The sequence below is a fragment of the Electrophorus electricus genome, chromosome 18, assembly GCF_041902795.1.
Source record: "Electrophorus electricus isolate QZ-2024a chromosome 18, ASM4190279v1, whole genome shotgun sequence".
NCBI classification, from domain to species: Eukaryota; Metazoa; Chordata; class Actinopteri; order Gymnotiformes; family Gymnotidae; genus Electrophorus; species Electrophorus electricus.
The window spans coordinates 18,694,251-18,708,994 of NC_137514.1; the positions used below are offsets into that span (position 1 = coordinate 18,694,251).

The 14,744-nt window shown below is 39.6% G+C and overlaps 1 protein-coding gene across 21 annotated transcripts in view; it reads left to right on the forward strand.

Moving 5' to 3' along the window:
* LOC113579187 (receptor tyrosine-protein kinase erbB-4) overlaps positions 1-14,744 on the forward strand; it is a 165,432-nt gene that overhangs the window by 102,421 nt on the left and 48,267 nt on the right. For all 21 annotated transcript variants that reach the window (XM_081700975.1, XM_081700987.1, XM_081700977.1 and 18 more), the window contains 10 exons: positions 1,862-1,996; positions 4,314-4,379; positions 6,325-6,443; positions 7,164-7,305; positions 7,519-7,632; positions 8,186-8,312; positions 9,419-9,492; positions 10,517-10,607; positions 11,591-11,790; positions 13,326-13,458. In XM_081700975.1, coding sequence (XP_081557101.1) covers positions 1,862-1,996; positions 4,314-4,379; positions 6,325-6,443; positions 7,164-7,305; positions 7,519-7,632; positions 8,186-8,312; positions 9,419-9,492; positions 10,517-10,607; positions 11,591-11,790; positions 13,326-13,458 — 1,201 coding nt within the window. The remainder of the gene's footprint in view (positions 1-1,861; positions 1,997-4,313; positions 4,380-6,324; positions 6,444-7,163; positions 7,306-7,518; positions 7,633-8,185; positions 8,313-9,418; positions 9,493-10,516; positions 10,608-11,590; positions 11,791-13,325; positions 13,459-14,744) is intronic.

The window sequence follows — 14,744 nt, forward strand, 5'->3', positions numbered from 1 at the left end:
CAAAAGTGGCCATCTTTACAAAAACGTCACTCCACTGGAATGGGTTAGATGTGACAGTCCCAGGAGAGGCGTCTGGCGTTTTCTGTGGGTAATGTGTGCTGATCCTGACATTTAATTAAATGGAATAAAGGAGTAATCTAGCAACAAAAATTGCTTACAGAGTGAGAGGGCAAGCAAAGTGTTTCAGGACTAATCTGACCCAGCAGTAACACAGCTAGTGCTCAGAAATGAGGACCAAGAACTCAAACAACTGGAAAACTATAAACACTCAAAAGGAGCATGAAGAAGCGCTATGGTGGATGCTCTGTGGCAGATGCTCTCATTGAAGCTATGGGGTGGATGTCTTTTTGAGGAAAATTTGACTGCTTAATAAATTTGACTTTTTTATGCCAAAGGGAAAACAGAAGAATTTATTTTGCGTTATCTTAAAGTTTTTTTATTAGGATTCATATAGAAACTTACATTGCTGCCACAGTGTAAAATCAACAGTGCAGCACTGACACTATATTATGGGTTGGTAAGATAGACTTATTTTCAAGTATATGAAATGAGGAAATACAATTTTCCATAAAGTATTTAGCTCATCATATCAATATCATCCCTTACATCTCATTCACATTTCTCCACACAGTGTCTTACTGGGCTAGTTTTTCTACAGAACTCTACATACAATTGACTTTCTGCATTTGATTCTGTTGTACAACTTGCTAGTTTTCTGTTACATTGAGTGATCTGGTAAGGAAACGGTACAGCAGTGTTTTTCATTTTTGTTTGTTTTTGGGTTTTTTTTGCACACTCTTGCAGCCATTGCCTACTGCAAATTAAGAGGACACATTAAAAGCGTGCAATGCAACAGTGCACTCAAGACAAATGTGTAAATTAATAAAACACAATGAGTGTGACTTTAATGTGTAAATTCTGGGTGTAAATAGGTGCAGTCCCAGCATGCTCTGGGGCACTCTCCTTGAGATGCCATTCAGAACACCCAGCAGAAAACCGGCCGGGTACAGAAGCAGTCGAGACATCTGTTTCTCCTCTGGGGAGAACTTACACTAGTGCAGGAGAGATGGCCAGTGGGTAATGGCGAGGACGAGCCATGCGAAAACATTCTTTTCCCACTGCTAAGGCGTTTCATGGCTGTCAGACAGAGAGCCGCAGTGAAGACAGCAGTCATCTATACCCCACCTCGCACTCCCCAACCAGCTCCCAGCCCCACCCCCTTTGAGCGTCCTAATTGCTCATGCGGAAATGAAGGGCGTGAATTGGATGGGCTGTCCACTTTTCACGGCCAATCAGATCTGGACAAATCACATCAAATCGTGGAAAGGCATTTTTTTTTAATTTAAAGTTGAGACTGGGACATGTCCTTCTGAACGAGCCTTAAGAGACAGAAATAAAATAAGTTGAATATATACTGAATGGAATACATAGACCGAGCGTCACTCCTCACCTCTGACCCTGAAAACATATGGCATCCTCATAACTCATATGCCTCTGATGAGCAGGAGGACAGACAGTACACACTTTCATAATCTTCACCAATCTCTTACAAGCTGCCTTTATGCATACCAGGTATAGCTGATTGCTTTGTTTTTTTTGTCCTGAAAATCTGTCAAAGCAGTGTTGTGATTTTGACTACATGTCATTCAATGTGACTTTGATTACACATGAAAACCCTGTGACTGTCACTGGATTATTATTTTGTAGTTCAAAAAGTAGGCTACAGTGCTTTCATATTGGAAAGATGCACTGGAATAAACTTGATGCTTGCTTTTGCTTCTAAGTGTTTTTCCTCTGTTAAGTCAAAATGAATGCTCATCATACTGTACTACATGAGATTATTTTTTTCTTCCCTCCTCAGAAATCCTTAATGGTGGTGTGTATGTGGACCAAAATAAGTTCCTTTGCCATGCAGACACCATTCACTGGCAGGATATTGTGAAGAACCCCCACGCTGAGCTGCTTGTGGTGCCTTCTAACAACAGCGGCAATTCATGTGCGTATTCCACGGAGCTTGTGTATGCAAGCCATAACTGGTCTACCAGGGCCAATTGATCTATAATCAGTTATAACACCAGTCATGACATGAGATAGAGAAATGATAGGTTAGTGATAATATGAACTAGACAGGAATACACACTGCTTGGAGATTCATTATAAATCGCCTCACAACCATTTTTACAGTCTACAGTAAACAACATACTCTCTCAGCATAAATGTGCTTCAGGCTCTTGTGATGTGATCCATTTTGTGTACAATAAATGACTTGCTATTGAACAGCTTATCAAATTTGGCATGTTTATTATGTTTATTCTGTCATTTTTTTAAGAAAAACCCTGCAGGGGGGTAAAAAAAACCCTCTTATAATTATTTTTGTGTAATTTCAGTCTCTCTCAGGATTAATTAAGAGTAGGGGAGTCAGAGTGCTCTTTCACAGTACTTTCTCTTCAGTTCCCTTATAATGTGTCAACATTATACAACAATAACTTGCAAAAGTGTTAAATTGGTGAATCCTAGCAAGAACGTGAATAAAAAATAAAATTAGATGATGTGAATTTACACCGTGGCCATAATGTGAAACAATATGTAAACACACTTCTTGCTTGTTTGATTCATTAATGTATTAGCATCTTGAAACTACATTAGTAAAAGAAATTAAAGTGTATGCAAGTTTTGGGCTTCAGTGAAGAACAAAGGATTATAGTAGCTAAAAAAGAGTCCATATGTGTGTGTGTGTGTGTGTGTGTGTGTGTGTGTGTGTGTGTGTGTGTGTGTGTGTGTGTGTGTGTGTGTGTGTGTGTGTGTGCGTGTGTGCATGTGCATCAAAGATTGGCAAATTGAGGCCCTTAGCAAAATGGAGTCTGCCGAACCCTTCAGTAAAGGAAAAGCCGACTCTCAATCAAGCTCAGTCTGACTCTGTAATTACCAGGCAGGCAATTAACCCCCGAAATACTGGCATGTTTGCTTCCTCAACAAGTGCCAAAGCCTGCATGGTGTCCTGTCCCACTTAACATATATTCTGCTTTGACAGTGATGCTGTTTCATCTGGAGCATCACAGCAGTGTGCAATAATGCTGCCTTCCCAGGCTTCAATAATTCCTGCCCTAATTGGAAACTGCTGAGGATGCTGTTATCATGCTGTTATCAGTTGTGCTGAAACAAAGCAACTTTCAAAAGGGAAGAGGCTGAAAATGGCTGAAATGCTTTAGAAGACTGTAAACTCCAGATTTATACTGTGCTATTAATAATTTGAAGGTGCTTCTAAATTCTGCCCTGTTTTTATGAGCATTTGAGGAAATTTGGCTGACTAATGCCATAAAAATTGATTATTAGTTGAACATTCAAAAGTATGCCATCACATTGAATTACTGTTATAAAATGGCTAAAATTTAAGTATTTTCATCATTTTAGATCTATTTTATAGAGCAAAATGATAGATACTGTGGTGCAGAGATCACTTTTTACGCAGACAGTGTACTTAATTTGTAGTTCCAATATGGAAAATGTAGCTTGATAGGAACTTGTAGGGGGCTTTTTGTGCTAATACAGCTTTATACTGTGCAAAAACCATAAAATAATACCTACCATCTACAGACAACATAATGCACTAAACATATTCTAAAGTTCATGTGCTGTTCAGTTAGCAATTATGATATTACAAAACATCAAGGATATGGAAGCTAATGTATTCTTCTATTAAATTATATATTGCTCTGGTGGAGCAGCCATGGGAAAAAGTGGGTGGTCTTTTAGAGTTGAGAAAATAACAGCACGCATACCCCCCCTACCAGTGCATCAACTACTTCATAAATTTTGTGCATTTTTGTAGTAATTGATGAGTTTTCTATGAAAAGTGATTTTAGCTTCATCTGTTTCATCCTTACAATGATCCTTTTCTAACTTCATAACTGTGGATGTGAGCTTCTATTGTGAGCTTTTTTCATGTAAGATTTTTTATTTTTATTTTATTTTTTTCTGTGCTTAGGTTTATGAAAGTCGCTTTTAAAAGGGATTTGGGATATGATGTGAAAGTGATTTTACTGTTGAAATACCGTAATCAGTGAAGGCATATCTTGCAACATATTGCTTTGTCTTGTTATATTTATGGATCCTTCAGACCTTATTATTCTTTAGGTTTGTTTGATTAATTAAAGAAAGGGATGAAGAAAGCAATCCATGGTTCTTTCAATCCATTCAGGTCTGATACAAAAACAATGAAGAACTTCTTTTTGTTAACATTTTGAATGAACTGTTATGTTCTACCTGTTCGGTAACGACAGTTGAACAGTGATGATGTCGGATGTGCTCCACAGGCAAACGATGTCATAGATCCTGTAATGGACGATGTTGGGGTCACCAGGAGGAACAGTGCCAAAGCTGTGAGTGACCAGCTCTCCACCAGCTAATTAAGCAAACACACCATGACAAGTTGCTCGGTCGCCTTTGTTACTTTATCACATTGTGATAGTGTTATTACCTCATCAACGTAACATTCAATGTGTTGTGTTTCAAAATAGCATCTCAGATGTACACACCAAGAGAACTAAATGATCATGCTAAATACTGATGTGTTTAGTGACATCGTTTTGGAAAATAATTAATCAAACCACTCTGATGTCCAGCCAACTGCACCACAAGGCAAAGTCTAGAAAGCTACAGAAACAACAGCCATGAAAGCTACAGAAACAACAATAAAAGTTATCTTAGATTTCTGAAGTAACACGCATCAGCCAGTCAGTGTCAGACTAAACAACCAAGCCTAAAATTGTGTTTTTTGAATATTGTAACATCTTATTGCCCTCCATTTGTCTTCATAAATAGTCTATATAATGAATTTAAGTATTCGTCTTACAGACATTTGTGAGCCTTAGATGCTTAGAGTTTCATTAGTGGAGATATTGGAAAAATAATACAAAAAAGGGGGCAATTTTTCACCATCTCTCCTCCCCCGTTGTGGCCTGGAAACTCTGACTCCTGGCTGGACAAGGAGCCCTCCCTGTCAGAGTCACAGTTCCCATGGTGACCTGCAGGCGAGGGGGTGGGATTTTTTATCCCTGCTGCAAGGACACTAATTACATAGGGAGGTCTGAGCTCAGGAGGGGGAGAATGAAGGGAATGAGAGGGAGGAGATATATATATATATATATATATATATATATATATATATATATATATATATATATATATACAGAGAGAGAGAGAGAGAGAGAGAGAGAGAGAGAGAGAGAGCAAGAAAGAGGAGATGAGGTGAAGGGAAAATGGCAAAGGTCGGGAGCCAAAAACTCTCCTGTCATGTGTTTGGAGTGCTTCAGCCTTTACAGTTCAATTAGACTCAAAACTGCATTAAAAAAATAAAAAATAAAAAAAATTGGCAGGACTGACTAGGGGTGACAAACAACAGGATGAAGAGGTTGACTTTTATTCTGCGACTTCTACTTAATAAGGAGCAAATTACATTTCCTGAGTTTTTATTATTCGGTTTGGTGGTTATAATAAGAATAGTCTCTCTTGATTGTAAGAAGAGACTCTGAGTTTAAGATTACTCTGCTGAGTTTATACCACTTATAAGAAAGATATAGTCCTTTTTTATTTCATAATAAAAATCCTCTTAATGTGGAATTACCTCTCAGAGTAGTGTCACCTTAAAACAATTCTTCAGTTTATCTCATCTGACACTCTGAGATTAACTCCCTGAAATGGAATCCCTTAGGAATCAGGTGTAGGATGTTATTCACTTTCTTTGGACCAATTTAACAGAAGAATCTGTATTTTCCTTTCCATAAGATACATTGAAGTGGACCCATGACTACATTATCCACAGTAAAGAGAGCAAAGACAACATGTGCGAAGAGATGTGCACTAAAAATCTGGATTATAATTTCTTGTTACATCAAAGACACTGACTCCATTTTAAGTGTATTTATTTGTCTGCACCCATCTCTAAATGAGTATCAAAGACAGTGAGTTCTGTACAAGTTATAAAAGTGTAACATAACTGAAGATTGAGTGCAGTATGAATTACGGTCACTTTAATGCTGCGTCTGTCTGGGTATCTAAGACGGTGCATGCTATATGAATAATTGCATGTAAGGTTGTATGAGGGAAATGTCAATAAGAGGGATGTATGTATTTATTTAGTGAAGAAGATGGTGTGTGTTATATGAATTATATATATGTAACATCAAAATTGTGATTGTGGTGTTGCAGTAACACAGACTGTGTGCGTTGCCTAGTGTGGAAGACGGTGTGTGCTATATGAATTATATACAGGTAAGGTTAAGGTTGTGTAATGTTTCAGTAACACAGATTGTGTGTGTTGCCCAGTGACGAAGACGGTGTGTGCTGAACAGTGTGACGGCCGCTGTTTTGGGCCCTATGTCAGCGACTGTTGCCATCGTGAGTGTGCTGGAGGCTGCTCTGGACCTAAAGACACAGACTGCTTTGTGGGTTGCATTTCTCAAGCAGTCATTTTCTATACATACATCTGCACACCTTTCTACTGTGCGTTTTTAATAGATACAGGTGTTTTAGAGTTAGTACTGAAATACTGAAACAATATTAAGCCTGGTTCTAGACTAGTCAACTTTCAGTACAGTTTAATTTAATTTAATGCCCTAATGATTGATTGATTAGTTCATAACTTGGCTTCCTCCTGAAAACTAACTGCAGTCAAATCATGCGACTTTAATGCTAGCAATGCTAGTATGTGTACAGTACTGGAAACAACAGACAGTATAAAATAATTGTATCAATATTATGAAATTATGGGTTATCAATGGGTCTCTGGTACTCAGAGATTTCACCACATTGTAGAAATATTGTGCTTATTATTTACAGCTTTATGAGTTTCGATTAATCCTGGTTATTGCTGTTCACTGCTGTTGGTTGTATACCTGCCAAAAGTTTTAATTAGAACAGCATTTCACCCTTCTGCTTCATGACTTAGATCAATTGTTCCAATTTTACTCACATTTTCTACCCAAATTGAACATTACGTTGTAGTTCATGACAAAACAAACCCTTAAATGGTCACCACAAGTATGATTAATGAACTACAGGAAGACATATTCTAGATCGTAATATAATTAGGGCATCCTGGAGGGTTTCCAGGCCCAATAATCTCTTCTTTAATCTTTTTTATTATTTGTTCTTGTCTGATAAAGGCCTGCACCAACTTCAACGACAGCGGTGCCTGCGTTACTCAGTGTCCTCAGCCTTTTGTCTACAACCCAACCACCTTCCAGCTGGAGCACAACCCCAAAGCCAAATACACTTACGGAGCCTTCTGTGTCAAGAAATGCCCACGTGAGTGTCACCATAGCCATCATGCCTATCCTCGAAGGCAAAAAAAATAAATAAATAAATTATATACATCATTTTGAGATTTTGGAAATAAAGTGAGATGTGAATAATCAGCATTATTAATTTCCAAATCATGTAACATGGATGTATGAAGTGTGGTGCTGCAAGTGTGATGCGTTTCAAACTGCAAAGCCCTGTTGTGTGCTCTCCCTACAGATAACTTTGTGGTGGACCACAGCTCCTGCGTGCGGGCCTGCCCCAGCAACAAGATGGAGGTGGAGGAGAACCGCGTCAAGATGTGCATCCCGTGCACTGACATATGTCCTAAAGGTGAAACTCCAACATCCATATTTACTGGACAGGCCTTCCCATTATCTCACATTAATGTGCTTTCTGCAGAAGTGAACTGATGGAGCAAGGTGGCAAGCGTTTCATGTGACCTCCTACTGGCTCCTGGGAAATGTAGTCCATGAGTGAGTTCATTGACTCAACATAGCCAATGGTTGAAACACAAGCTGTGTTGTCGACAGGAACTGTGACAAGGTCAAAATGAATAATGGCATTTTGTAGTGTTTTGAATGGCTACTTTGCCACTGTCTTTCTCAAGCTGTCAAATAAAAAGTGACAATTTTATAACTTTGGGAGCCAAGTTAATAAATATGAAGATCCTTAGACTCCACTGTGGTTTGATGGGAAACATGTCTGGGGTCCACTTGGGTTGTGTCTTTCTTGCTGACTTCATATGACTAAGGTTTTCTCACGATTATGTAAGCCTGTGTTGTTTTGCTTGGGTCATGTCTGTCTTGCTGATTTCTGATGACTGATGATGTTTTTTTTTGGTTACATCAGCCTGTGTTGTGTTTGGGCCATGTCTGTATTTCAGTGTGCGATGGCATTGGTACAGGCAGCTTGCAGATGGCTCAGACTGTGGACTCCAGTAACATTGACAAGTTCGTCAACTGCACCAAAATCAATGGAAATCTGATCTTCCTCATCACTGGGATCAAGGGGTGAGGTTATTTCACTTTCTCACTTTTTCTCCTGTTTTTATCACACCAGTCCCATTGTCCTGTCCTTTCCACCAATGCATATAATTACCAGTATATTTAACATAATGTTGTATTTCCAACATATCAATTTGACTGTTTGATCATAGCCCAAATCTATAATACTGTTTTATTTCACTTACCATATTTATTATAATGGTTAGAGTTTAAATCCTCACAGTACATTCTATTGAATAGAAAACTGACATTGCAGTTGGACCTCTGCATTTGCGATGGCAATCCAAACACATGCATTCTCCTCCCTTCTCTGTTTACATTTCACAAATGGCCAAAGGAAGTTTACATTCTCATATTCTCTTCACTTCCTGTCACTGCTCTCCCAAACCAAACGGCCTTACAAATTGCAAATTGAGTTCCAAAACTGTCCCCCGCACATGTGCTCTACCACTAGAGTATTCAAATGGTAAATATCCCATCTTGTTTTAATTACATTTAGTAATGATAAAAGGTCAGTTTCAATTTACTTAACATCTTAAAGCAGTGAATAGTCCATATGAAACATTTGTGTAGAATGGACAGAAATTATACAACAACTTATCCAATTGTATACCAAAACCAAACTAATAAACCAGGCTTTACATCAGGAGGCAAACACAGACATATATCACTTTACACCCAACTGGAAATATATTTAAAGGTTTTAGTAATTTTAAAGGTGGTTTGGTTAATTAAATTCATATTAGAAATAAAAGGTCCGATTAAAAATCAAGTTGCAATTTAGCTTACAGGAAATAATAACAATATAGGTAAATATACTTGGCTTATGTGTTTGACTCACGATCTTTTCAGTGTCTGGGAGCACAATGAAGGTTCAGCTTTTTTTTTTACCACTAGATCACTGTTGTCAGCTGACATGTTGTGCAACTTACAGTCTTATAGGACACAGCTGGTTCAGCATTCAATCCACCAACTTTTCTGCTTCCGCACATCCCAGGAAGTCACTTATGATGCGTCACCTGTCCTAACCACAGGTGGAGAGCCCACACGCTCATAGGTGTGGTGCTGTCATGTCCTCGCCTCTGATCTTTCTCCTCTCGGCTCCATAACAGGGACATGTACCATGGTATCGGGGCCCTGGACCCAGAGAGGCTGAGTGTGTTCCGCACAGTCAAAGAAGTCACAGGTGAGGCATCGATCTCAGGCACAGGGTACCTTGTTTAGACGTCTGCTGCACTCTCGGATCTGCAAGAAGCTGGCAAGTGGCTTTGTGAACACGTGACATTTTTTATTTGGTAGAATCTCGCTAAATCACCCAAAACTCACAGTGATTTTGATAAGCATTTTAATATAAAGGTAAACAGACATGTCCAGTGATGCATTCTGCTTAACATAAAGAACATAATTTCACAGTTGATTTGGATAATCACATTTGTACAATGTTGGCACATTGATAAAGCACAAACAAACATGACTATACAGCCTCATCACTTCTCTGCTCTGTATAGCATCATGCCGTAGCTGAGAGTGCTATATACAATATTACCAAGAGGAAAACTTTCCGTCCCACTAAACTTTTATCACTTTTTTATATGACAATTTCTTTTACTCTGATTTCATCTCCTGTGTGGCATTGTAATGTGTTTGTTTGTTTGATTACATCTAATTGGAAGTAAAAGGTCCGACCTGCTGTATCTTCTGCCACAGCCTTTTGTCACATTTAACTCTGTGCCAGACAGCTAATGGGCCGAAACAGCGTCCTCATAATGAAAACGCCAGGAAGAAGAAAGAGTGGGGGATGCTCCCTCCACCATTCCAACCAAGCCCACCATCCCGGCACACTTATCTGCTGAAGTTTTACCGATCATTAACACGTGTCACCGGGGTGCGCTTGCTGGCAAATAATGAAACCCGTTCGTTTGACTTACTGTTTAAATTTCTTTATGCATTTAGGGTTTTGGGCTCCATACAGGACATGTTTCTTTTAAATGAGCTTACTTTGCCACCACAGAAAATACTAGAAAAGCATCAGTACATAAGGAGCTATTGTGGGGTGATTTAAATGTCGTTACTTTATTGCTTCTTCAGTTGTTCTTATCATTTTATTCCTTTTATCAGCATGAGTATACTTTGTAAATAAGCTTTGAATGTAACACACTTGCTCCCACATCAATCCATTTTAACTCAATAATTCTAACTCTGGTTTTTAGGTTTCCTAAATATTCAGTCATGGCCAGAGAACATGACAGACCTGGCTGTTTTCTCCAACCTTGCAACCATTGGAGGAAGATCCCTCTACAGGTAAGGGTAAATGCAAAATCTAGAAAACTGCTATTTGGTCATCAGGAACGTCAAGCCGAGGAACATCAGACATCCATCTATATGGATTCAGTGGCTTTGTCTTTATATCTTCAATGAGGGTTTTGCTTCACGTCTTGTAACCAAGCTGAAGGACTTCCCACCCATTCCACCTATGTTCCACTTGCACTTCTTGGCAAGCCATTATTTGCAGGGCCTAACAAATCAACTCTGTCCTTTATCATGGCTTCTATCTCCATCAATCCGTGTGCATTGCCAGTGGTATTAATTACCATAAGTAATTATTCAGAGTTATTAATTTGGCTGAACTGATGCCAGATCGTAGCACCCATAGGCAGAGGCCCCCTGAACTCGCACTGTCTGGGTCCTGCTTGGGTCCTCCCAGAGGCTTTCTGGCTCTTCTCCAGAGCAGCTCGGAAAGCGAAGAGCAGCATTCGCTGTCCTGATGCTGATCATACTAATGAAGCAGTTTGTCGTGTTCAGGCTTCCTCCTGCCTCCCCTTCAAATGGCCCCTTTGATGCAGTGAAATGGTTCCTATGATTAATATGCAAGCCTTTGTTAATATATATTACTGGTTTATGTTTCCTGATCTCGTCGGATTCAAGTAAGGGCCTATTTTTGTCAGAATCTCATTGAACTCAGGTCATGTCTTGGACTTTGTTGATCTGAGCATAAAGTTTATTGAGGTTTATTTCTTAAATAGTCACAGAAGCATGTCCCTCCTATTCTTCCACTCTGTGACTTATTAACTCATTAACCAGTATCCTAATATACCGCAAGTGGATGTATCCAGTATTACATACAGTGGTAATACTTAGATTAAGTGTTTCTATCAAAGTTTTAAAAAATGCTTTGAAAGTACCAGTGATTTCTGGACAAGATAAAAAGATGCTTTGCCATGCTTTGCTATCTCCTGGTGAAACCAGTTTCAGGATATCAATGTCCCCTGTTTTCTCCTTCTCAGCGGAATCTCTCTGCTGATCCTTAAGCAGCGCTGGATCTCCTCACTACAGTTCCAGTCCCTGCAGGAGATCAGTGCTGGCAATGTCTACATCACGAATAACAGCCAGCTCTGCTATTACAACACCATCAACTGGACGGGCCTGTTCCGCACCACGGGCCAGAGGGCCCTGCTCAAGAGCAACAGGGACCCCCGAGAGTGCGGTGAGTGAACTTACAAACTTGATGAAAACTTTACCTCACTTCTTTAAATATTTATCCTTTTTACATAGCTGCTGTTATGTACCTCTGATTCAACTGGCTAAAATTTGAGTTTTAGGTGGCACAAGTTGCATTATTATAGTTTGGGCAAAGGATCCAGTATTATTTCACAAATTAGACAGGGCTGTTGGAGTAATTCAGCCAGCTGAGGAAACTCAATATCTTAATATAGTTAAAATATATGGAAATGGAGTGCATACAATTGCAATGGACATTGACTGGGTGGGGCAGTTTGACTGATGTTGCAAAATGACAAATTGCAGTTTTGCATGATGTGTAGAGGCAGACAATTGACAAACCGGTGACAATTGACAAAGAACAAACATAAGGATTTATTTATTTATCTCATTTACTTGCTAAGTGCTTCAAACAACAATCTTGAATAACTTGAAATCTTGATAACAGGATGTTTTGAAAATGTTTGGGTTTTTTTGCAAATCAGCAACTATATGGTTTAAAAATTTGACACTGCTTTCTGCTCATGAATACCTGGCATTTAGCTTAAAAAATTGTTTCCTGTTAGACTGATATAAAAATTGAGCACAGATGTGCAGACATCTATTTCCCTGATTCACTTCATCAGTTGATGAGCTGGCCCTGCGTACAAATAGGTCTGTTGAAATGTGAAACATTAAAAAGTGTGCTATCAAGGGTAATCTAGGACACTGAAATCTAAACATTTCCTTCATGAATGTGGAGGCTGATTAAAAAGCAAGGTGGACGTTCCATGCAGCAACCTGTTAGCGGCAGATGAAGACGCTGGCATGCAGACAGCTGTTTCCTTCCCACCTGCACCACCTCGCCAGGCTGGCTTTGCTGGAATTAGCGCTCTAGTGGCAAAGTGGCTTGGCTCTCTCAGCTGCCTCATTCATTAGCCTCTTATCCATGCTGATCAACAGCAGAGACAGATTCACATACCAGTGCTGCTGCCCTCACTATAGCCCAGTCTGCACACATGCTTAGTGATAGCAGGTAAATAATAAAACTTGAAGAATCTAAGAAACAGCTTGCCAGTGTGACATGCCTGATTAAAGGAAGTGGTGTGTTATGAAGAAATGCTTGTATTTCAGCAGTTGTGGTAAATTCAGCCTGATGGTTATTTCTATGTATATTTTCAATTAAATCTGCAGTGAGTTTGAAACCTTAAAGTGGAGGACAAACTCATGGGATGGGAGTGGCACACAGTTTGCAGGTGGTGAAGCCAGTACACAGTGTCAATAACTACAAGACAATTATGCCTAGTTTATTCTATAAAGCAGTGAAGCATCTAGTTCATTTACAGCTTGTTTGGACGTGTGTAATTATCACTTAAGTATTTGTCATAATCAATCATCTTCTCATTCACAGCAATTATTTTAAGACAAAAGCAGCTATTTTAGTAGTGTGTGTGTGTGTGTGTATGTGTGTGTGTGTGTGTGTGTGTGTGTGTGTGTGTGTGTGTGTGTGTGTGTGTGTGTGTGTGTGTGTGTGTTTAACAGCCCAAGAGCGAATGGTGTGTGATAAGCTGTGCTCAGAAGCAGGATGCTGGGGGCCTGGACCAGACCAGTGTCTGTCCTGCAGGTACTACAGTCGGGGGCGAACCTGTGTGAAGTCCTGCAATCTCTACCATGGGTGAGTGTGTACAGTTCCAAATGACTGTACATGTATGCATCCACTTAAACATGTTATTATACCTTTATGAAACTGAAATCTCAACCATGGACCATGCAAAAGTAAACATTTTAATGACTTTTCTATGTTTGACCACTGCATTGCACCTCATATCTTTTTCCAATATCACACACTATAAGTATATATATATATATATATATATATATTTAATTTATTTATTTATATAGATTTAATCTGATTAAATCTATATAAAGATAATATCAAACTTCAGTCTTTGTCATGGCTGATATGCTACTGTTGTTCACTGTGTTTGAATGGCTGGAGGACTTCCCAGTGCGTAGACTGAGGGCCCAGCTGGCTGGCAGAGTGGAGAGGTGCCACACTGCTGATCAGATTATGACTTTCTCACCGGGGGCCACTGTCATGTGGTCTACATCCTAGCGTGGTCACCAACAGCCGTCTGTTGTCTTAGACTGCTGTTGGACCAAAGTCATTTCGAACCCATGTGTGTATGGAGCAGGCCTCTGACCCTCATCTTGGGCTGGTGAACTAGCCTCAATACTAATTTCTCCTGGATCGAATGGGCCATGATATCTCTAATGCCCCCCCCCCCCCCCCCAGCACTTACCAAATGGACAGAACATGCAATCCTTCCCATACTAAGTGGGAGATGCAATTCTCACACAGGAAAATTACCATTTTACCCCAGTGGTGACTAGAAAAATGGCTTTTCCCCATGTATCCATTAAACAATAGTGATCCCCAAGTCTGAATAAGGCTCCACTGTGTTAGGAAGATTTTAATTTAGAACCTGACAATAGATAGTGGCTATAGGGGGGTGGGGGGTGTCATAAGTGATGAATGGAGCTGGGTTTGATGTGTTTGGTTTGGCATTCTCTAATTATATTCATTCCCTATCTTTGTTTTTAACCTTTCTTTTAATCCCATGGAGACCTTTCTGAGATTTTCTCTGTGCACAGCTATTAATAGAAAGATCATACGTCCCATTCACAAGATTTGGATTTGTTTTCCCACTATGCGCAAGAAATTCGGCTCTACATGATCATGTAAAGTCTTTGCCTCTACGTGCACTGTGTTCTCTTAATTTCTTATCATCTGTAGAGCAAAATAAGTGTGAATTATCTTACTATTACTGGTCATATTACTTGCCATTGGCACACATCTGAGATGTGGGCCCTCACCCTGGTTGGAGGATTACCCTCCCCGCCCCCTCCTGGGGTGAACTGGAGGGCAGGATAATATCTTGACATATATTATGGATATGC